General features: G+C 37.2%; 2 protein-coding genes across 2 annotated transcripts; both read right to left on the bottom strand.

The window, feature by feature from the left end:
* Nucleotides 1-310: 310 nt before the first annotated feature.
* LOC133038806 (probable sugar phosphate/phosphate translocator At5g25400) lies at nucleotides 311-2,360 on the bottom strand. The gene has a single exon (XM_061117137.1). It carries the CDS (start codon nucleotides 1,709-1,711, stop codon nucleotides 662-664), a length of 1,050 nt encoding a protein of 349 aa, XP_060973120.1. The 5' UTR covers nucleotides 1,712-2,360; the 3' UTR covers nucleotides 311-661.
* A 1,858-nt stretch (nucleotides 2,361-4,218) lies between these two features.
* LOC133039186 (uncharacterized mitochondrial protein AtMg00310-like) lies at nucleotides 4,219-4,734 on the bottom strand. Its single transcript, XM_061118020.1, has one exon. The coding sequence runs from the start codon at nucleotides 4,732-4,734 to the stop codon at nucleotides 4,219-4,221; it is 516 nt and encodes a 171-aa protein (XP_060974003.1).
* Between the last annotated feature and the right edge of the window lie 4,196 nt (nucleotides 4,735-8,930).

Here is an 8,930-nt window from a genome sequence, read left to right as displayed (position 1 = left end):
GGGGAAAAATGGAAAATGTTACATAGAAACATGGTGAAATGCAATGGAAATTTGAAATAGTTAAACAAAAGTCTAGTCCAAGAACATTAATGGGAGCTTCACATTGCCTTTTATTTAATAAACAGGAGTTGACCTGGATAAAAGTTCGAACTCCAAATCTCATGCTCACAAAAAATAAACCCAACTATATCTTCAATAAAATCGACTGGCAATTTCGAGGCTTTGGAACACAAAATCAAGTGAAAAAAAAAACACCAACAAAAGCATAGTCTCAGCCTAAAATTGAATGTACAAGACAACAAACCACTCATATAATGAAGCGAAATCGATATAAAATATAATCGGCAGAAGTACATATGCAATCGTACTCTATTATGATGATGACGTTGCTAGTCAAGTATTCAAGGTTTGTTCCCAAAGATAAATGGACACTACGAGCGACACAAATCAACTTCGGAACATAGGAGGAGTCACCACATCTAAATTTAACAATGAAACGATAGAACAAAAATGAAAAAAAAAATACATATGATAAATACCTAAGACCACATATTCGAAGGAGAACCTGGAAATCAAGACGGTAAATGCCAAGATCCAAAGGAAGATTCCCCTTATCTCATCCGTAGATTATCTTCTATCTAAACCTTTTATTTCAATTAGATCAATTCTGGGCTTCGTTCTTTCTTCCACTGACATCAGCTTCTCTCTCCTCAAGCAATCTCCCAGCTTCCTCATCAGCCTGCTGAAGTTTCTTCTGAGCCTCTGCTGCTTTAAGACCCTGCAACTTGGAATGGTTGTAATATGCAACGCCCAAGAAAGCTAATCCATACCCAATCAAATTGATGGGTGTCACAGTATCCTTAATCACAGACCAAGAGAATGCAATCAAGAGCCAATCTTTCACAACTCCAGCAACATTCATGGTCAAAGCAGAAGTCTTTCCAACAAGCAAAAACACAGCGAGATTCAGGGCAAAAGCGCATAGTGAATTCGTCCCGAAAATGGCAAAATCCAAATGAAAACTGGATGTGTCTCTCAACAATGGGTATTCGACGACCACCCAAGGAATACAAAGGAACACAAAGCAACAAGGGGCGACATAGTAAAGCGATGTAATGGGGTTCAAACTAATTCCTTTAGCATTCAACAAAATCTGAATTAAAACCAATCGGGTGGCCTCAAAAGCAACAGCCAAAAGCTGCAACATAACCCCCCATGTATCGAATTTTGCCTCGCCGTAAGCGGCAATGGCGACTCCGATTGAGATCGAAACCATGTTCAACATAGTTTCTGATTTGAAAGCGTCTTTCTTAAACAAAACCCCAATGGAGTAAACAGCAACAGGCATAAGAGCCTTAAGCATTTGAATAAACGAAACAGATAGGAAAATATAAGCAGAATTAGAAAACCAAAGAGAAAGGGAATAGAGAAGACCAATTGGTACGACTGACTGAATATACAGCTCCCTGGACATTGAAACTGGCTCGACGAGCTTGAAGACGCGGACAAGGAGGTAAGCTATGGAGGAGCAGAAAGCCATGTGGATCATGGTTAGAGAGATGGGAAATGGCCAATTGTACATCTTACGGTCCAAGATGTACTTATTGTAGACGATAACGGTGAAACTGAGGAAGATCCAGATCCCTACATAGGCGTAGGAGAGAAGCACCTTCTTCACAACGCTCTCGGACAAAGCTCCGCCTCTCCCCATTTTCGCTGGCTCGATTGCTTGCCCCTAACCCTAACCCTAGATTTAGATCTGAATGAATTGGGGTTTTTCTTTGTTTATGTATAGAAATGGGGGATCGGGATTTAGGATGGCGGAGAAGGAGAGTGGAGACAGATTAGGAATTTGGTAAGGTAAAGAGAAGACTTTTTGAATTGGTTTTAATAGGGAAGAGAAGGCGTTTACTGCCTCTCCACACACATTTAGATCTGCCTATCTGGGCTTATTTAGTTTGGGCTTCTAATTTTTACCTAATCTTTTTCTTTTTTTCCTTTTTTTTCTACACCCAAAAAATCTTATCAAAATAAATTCTATTATAAAAACAGTATATGATTTTATGTTGATCCTCTCTTGGAAGGAAAGAAAAAAGAGATTTAATAAGGTCTTTCCAATATAAAAACAGAAAAAAGAAAAAAAAAAAGGTTGTACGTTTACAATGTAACAAATTCTATTAAATAAATTAATTGATTTAAATTTATTATTGTAAAAATAATAGAATTACTCTATATATTATTTTTTTTTAATTTTTGTGATTTAGGTTGTTCGGTTAATTAATGTAGAGATTTTTATCTGGAATTCCGTAAAAATAATAAAAAAATATATATTTTGAAGTGTAAAAATAAAAAAATTAAAATAAAAATTTGATCCAAAAGTTTTTCTTTTTATCAAAAATATAGTTAAAATTAAATGCACATTAACGTGTATTTTAATTTTTATTTTTAAATTAATTTAATGTAATAGTATTTTATTTTTTTTTTTCTAAAATGATAGTATTGTATATGTTGTATAATATGTGTACAGTGTACTTTTTTTTTTTTTGAAAATTTTTTCATATTATTATAATTGAAAGTCATTTATAATAATAGAGAAAATAGGATAAGGTATTTCTCCTATCCAAGATACATCTTCATCCAACTCTAGAGCGTACTTTGCTAAGCCATGGGCAGCCTGATTAGCTTGCCTACGAGCATGAGTAACAGTAACTCCAGGAAAAAAGGATAAAAGACAATGAGCATCATCAATAAGATCAAAAAAACAAGATAAATCCCTATGAGAAGAATTTAAAGCAGAAGAGATTCTTTGGGCATCAGTTTCCACATGTGCAATTGACAATTGATGTTGAGTAGCCCAATTAAGACTGTGAAAAAGCGCCTTAACCTCCATTTCATCGCTTCTGAAACAACCTTGAGCTGGTTTAGAAAACCCAGCAATTACTTATCCTTTGTAGTTGCGCACTACTGCTCCAATTCCTAATTTCTTGTCTTGAAAATTAGTAGCAACATCGATATTCATTTTAAAGAGATTACCTTCAGGTGGCATCCAAGCTATCTCATTCCTAATATGGATGATGTGCCATATTGGTTATTTACTGATGTGGAGGGATGCGATTGCTGGTGTGCAGCTTGCCACGAAGAGTGATTCTCAAGCTGGTTTACATGATGTGCAGCCCTTGTATGAGTGTCCAAACATTGCTGGTGTTGGCGGGCATTCATCCGGCAGGGGTTATGAGAATCAACATTACCAAAATGTCCTCTCTGCTGGTGTGAAAATCTTGGCTGATGTGCACTGTGATTCTGGGACAGTCCTGATGCAGTTGAACTCTGTTGCTAATTTTTGCAGCTGTTGACCTTGGCAGAACGGTAGTTTTCCAAGTAGCTGAATGCATATGCTACTAGAGAAGATGGGTCACGTTGTGAGCCACCATGTAGGACTTTATTCCTATCATTCTAGTTACACCATAACACACATATTAAGAGTTCTACTTCAGCTTTATGCATTGTTTGTGCCAAGTGTATTAGGTAGTCCCCATTTAACATACCATGAGCGTGTTGATAATCAATTGTAAAATGGGTCTTTTTTCAAACTGATTTGGCAAATTTACACGAGAACAATGCATGTCCAATCGATTCCCAAGCATTCTTACACCTCAAACATGACGTAGAGTCAATGATTTTCCTTTTATGCAAAGCCGAGGCTACAGGCAAAGAATGTTGAATGACTTTTCAAGCAAAGATTTTCACTTTTGGAGGTAGCTGTAAAGCCCAAAAAAATTTCCACCAGCTTTTGAAATCATCAGAAGATGATTCCTGATTCTTCTCAGAGATAGAGTTTGCAAGATGAAAGCCCGTCTTCACTGTATATACCTCAGTCGTGTTGTGGTGCCAAATTAGCCGATCTTGTGATTGGTAAAAGCTAAAGGGAATTGTGACAATACGATCTATGTCAATTTGAGCAAAACTATCCTGAAGAAGAGGTAAATTCCATTCCATAGTGTCAAGAATAAAAGTGGAGACCGGAAAGGATGGTGGCCCGGTATCGCTAATTGGTTTGAACTCGTCATGTCCCGGAATCCAAGGATCTAACCCACTTCTAACTTGATAACAATTACCAATTTTAAATCCCATTCCCTTTAGTAGCAATTCTCTACCCTAATGAATTCCTTGCCAAGTTAATGAAGGAGAATGTCCAAGCTGTGCTTCAAGGAAGGAGTTTCATGAGAAGTACTTATGCTTCAAGAGTCGGCCTAGTAGGGAGTCTGGATTTTCAAATAATCTCCATGCCTGTTTCGCTAGCATAGCTTGATTGAAAACGACAAATGAACGAAAACCCATTCCACCCTCAAACTTTGATTTGCATAGGAATTTCCATCTTTTCCAGTGAATCTTTGAACCATCTTTGTTTGTACCCCACCCGAAATTAGCCATCATGGATTCTATTTGGTTAGAAAACCCAACAGGCAATCTGAAACAACTCATAGCATATGTAGGGATAGACTGAACCACCGCTTTTAAAAGAACTTCTTTACCTCCTATGGAAAAGAGTTTTTCATTCCAAGCATGAAGGAGTTTCCAAATTCTTTCCTTGACATTACTGAACAATTCTTGCTTGTTATGAGAGGAGTAGGCAGGGAGACCAAGGTATGTTTCATGACACTCACTTATCGGCATTCCCAAAGTTTGGTTAAAGAAATCATTTGCATCATTTGAATTGTTCGGAGAGAATGACATGATCGATTTGTGAGTATTAAGAAACTGGCCAGATGTACTCTTTTGATTGCCAAGGCTGAGCTATTATTTGCTTGACAAAATAAGAGACTATCATCAGCAAATAGTAAATGAGAGACCGACGGGGCACGCCTTGTGAGCTTTAATCCTAACAAGTTACCCCTTTGTTCCTCTTGGTGTAGTAGCCTTGAAAGCCCTTCAAAACAAATTAAGAATAGGTAAGGAGACAAAGGATCTCCCTAGCGAAGACCTCTAGTTGGCCACACATTCCCTACAATCTCTCCATTTATTTGAAAGGAGAAACTATTGGAAGATAGACACCGCATTATGAGAGAGATCCATTGATGTGCAAACCCCATTTTTTCCATGATAGCGGATAAGTAATCCCATTCAACTCTGTCAAATGCCTTATTCATGTCTAGTTTTAGTGTTGAGTATCCCTTATTACCTTGTGTCTTGTGTTTGAGATGATGTACAAGCTCAAAAGCAACCAGTATGTTGTCGATGATAAGGCGATTTGGAAGAAAAGTGCTTTGAGTTTCCGATATGACTGAAGGCAATACATCCTTGAAGCGCATAACTAACACTTTAGAAATCAGTTTGTAAATAACATTACAAAGGCTGATTGGTCTGTAATCCCCCATAGCTTTTGGCTTCTTCACTTTTGGGATGAGAGTTATGATTGACTTGTTTAAGTTGCTCATGTCATGGCCTTCGTTTAACACTCCTAAAACAACTTTTGTCACATCTGAACCAACATGTTCCTAGTAGTTTTGATAAAACATGGCTGACATTCCATCACTTCCTGGGCTTTTATCTGGACTCATAGAATGAAGAGTATCCAAAACTTCCTTATCCGTAAAGGGCCTTAGGAGGAGCTGATTCATTTCATCTGTTACAGTGGTGGGAACCGACTGTGTAACCTGGTTTAATGCAGAAGCATCAGTACCTGATGCCGTGAACAGGTCCTCCAAAAAAGAGTAAATAATTTCTGTCAATTCATTCTTCGAGCCTATTGCTACACCTGCATAATTTTGCAACGTTTTGATTGTGTTATTCGACTTCCTGGATGAGGCATAGGCATGAAAAAATTTTGTATTCTCATCTCCACTTTGAAGCCAATTGACCCTGGACCTTTCTTGCCAATAAACTTCCTCCTGCGTTAATAATTCTTCCAATGTGTCTTCCATTTTTTTCAGCAAAGTCATGGAGTTTGAAGTTCTTACATTTTGGTTGTTGAGATCCTCCACTTCCTTATGTGCCTTTTTAATCTTTTTTTTTTTCATGTTCCCATACTTGTGGTTATGCCAACGTTGTAATGAGTTTGAACATGCTTCGATGTTCTTGCAGAAATTGTCAATAGAAGAGCCTGCCAGATTTTTTTCCATTCGTGGTGGATGATTTCAGCAGCAGCTGGATCAGATAACCAGAGCTTCTCGAACCTAAACCTTGAGTGTCTTTGAGTGCTATGATGTTGGCCAACCAAAGGAACAACCGTGACAGAAATTGCTCTATGGTCAGACTTGAAATAGTCAAGGTGATGAGTTGTAATAGGTTCAAAATTGCTTTTCCATTGATCATTTACAAAGCACCAATCAAGTCTTTCCTTTGTAGCATTAACATTGTGACGTCCCTTGATCCAAGTGTATGGATCCCCTTCAAATGGCTGCTCATAAAGGTAACAAATATCCAACACATTTCGGAAGTTATCCATTTTTGCTTCACTTCGTAAGGCTCCACCAAGCTTGTTTTGGTTAGATAGAATTTCATTAAAGTCACCAATCACTAACCAAGGCATTAAAGGTGCAACATCCTTACATCTTTCAAGTAGTTTCCAAGTGTGGATTCTATTTTGAATTTCAGGTGCGCCATAGAAAGCGGAGAAGTGCCAAGATGGCCCATTATCACACTTCACGTAACAATCAAAGAGATTTGCATTAAAATTAAGAAGTGTTACATCAACATTGTCTTTCCATAATAAGAGAAGACCCCCACTTAAACCTACCCTAGGGACTTCAAGTCCATTATTGAAATTTAAAGATTGACGAAAACGAGCAACTGCATTACAAGCTAATTTAGTTTCCATAATAAATAAAACATGAGGAGTTTTCTCTTTGACAAGCAAACGAAGTTGTCAGAATGTGCTAGGATTCCCCAATCCACGAGCATTCCAGCTAACTATTTTCATGGCAGGTTGCGGGGCTGAAGGACAGCCACCGCACGTTGGTCAATAGTACCAGTTGGATCAACTATAATTTCAGAAACATTTTGGTTCATCTCATCATCAGTTGACAACTCTAAAGTTGAGAGGGTAGGTTTGGGTCCCCTACATCGCTTTAGTGCCTTTTGCAATGACATTTTTTCAGGAAGTCTCTTGCCCATCCGATTTGGGGAGTTGTTTTCTTTATCACAATCAGCACCAATAGACAACATACAGATTGTGGAATGTGTCATTAGTGGGTAATCAGTAGGCTGAGGGATTGTAGCAGCAGGTATATTGAAAGTATTAGTGTGCATTGCTTCAGGAGGATATGTTGCTATGACCCCTGCTTGTTGACCAGCCATTGGCATGTACAGATCAGAAAGATCACTTTCATTTGGAGAAGATGGATATGTGGTGTTTAATGTTGAGTTACTGATGGCTCCTTTGTTGTCTTTGTTGGAAGAGGTGGCACTAACATGTGTTGTTTCATGCATTTCAAGAATATGGAAGAATTGTTGCTTTGACATTGCAGGCAGGTTATGTGAAAAATCACTAGCAGGGGCACCAGAAATGCCTTTATTTTTGGCCAAAGGGTCTAACACAGGTGATAGCATTGGGGCAGACTTGGAAGGTAATGATGGAATTTATTTTACCAGGATCTTAGATCTACTCACAAGTATGTTGTTTAAACACCCTAAATATGAACTTTCTAAAACGATAAATTAAACACATATAAAGTTAAGAAAACCTTACATTGATGCAGCGGAATTAATGTCTCCTTCCACTCAGATCTCTAACCCTTGTATCCTTTCTGTAGCAGAGTATAATCAAGATCTGAGCCCGAATGTCCTTCTTCTTCAAGTTTGATCCTTCATAGTCTTCCAATCTATGATTGCGTTACTGCTTGCTGTGTGTGGGCACTTACTCTTTCACTAGGGTCGAAATTTATGAAGAGAGAAAAGAGAAGAGGGTTTCGGCCAGGTATAGAAACTAGGGAAGGCTCAGTTTTTCTGAAGAGAGAAATTTCTGTCAGATAACTAATGAAAGCATGTGTTTCGACTGAGCCATCACTTTCTATTTATAGACAACTATTAGATTTAGGTTAGGAATTATTTGGCATTAAAATAATGAAAATATTAATTTGAAATCCCACAATAAGTGGCCGGCCATGGTGTAGTTAATGGGCCCCACTTGATTTTGCGGTTTTAACAAATTTTATCTCTATTTTCTCAAAAACGCCAATTTTCCAATTCTAACCTTTTAAATGCCAAAACTAATTATTTAATAACTAAAATATATTATTAAATAATATTGTCATTTAATTTAATTATTAACTAGACATATAAAGTCCATTAATAAATAAATAAACCTAGAATCTCTTTTCTTTACAATTTCACCCCTGCTTAGTGAAAATTCATAAAATTAGACATAGTCTAACTTTAGAATTATAATTGATCAATCACGAATCAATTAATGAGTCTTACAAGCAAAATATTCTCAACTAGAATGGGGACCATGGATCTATATGCTGAGCTTCCAATAAGTGAACCAAATTTACCAAGTAAATTCCTACTTATTAATTCTTCGTTGAATCCACTCTTAGAACTTAGAATTGCACTCTCAGACTTATATAGAGCATATTATATGTTTCACGATATCAATATGCTATCTCATTTAACCATTGTTATAATCTTATTGTGATTTAAAGATCCTCTATATAGATGATCTACATCGAGATGGGATTTCTTTACCGTTCTCACCCCTCAATGTATTTTGCCCCTTAAAACACTTAGCTACATGTAAATAGTGTTTAGTAATCTAATAATTAGTCAGTTAAACAAGAGCTCATCCATTTACTTCTATTTGCTAAGCTCGAAGGGAATCATCACTTGACTTCTATACACCAGTAGAAGCTATAGATTCCATATTTATGTTCAGCACTCCCACTCAATCATACTATCATGTTCCCAAAATATACGTATCACCCTGACCTAAA

The sequence above is a fragment of the Cannabis sativa genome, chromosome 6 (assembly GCF_029168945.1).
Source record: "Cannabis sativa cultivar Pink pepper isolate KNU-18-1 chromosome 6, ASM2916894v1, whole genome shotgun sequence".
Lineage (NCBI taxonomy): Eukaryota > Viridiplantae > Streptophyta > Magnoliopsida > Rosales > Cannabaceae > Cannabis > Cannabis sativa.
Note: the sequence above shows the minus strand (reverse complement) of the source record. Positions and strands in the feature narration are given on the sequence as shown.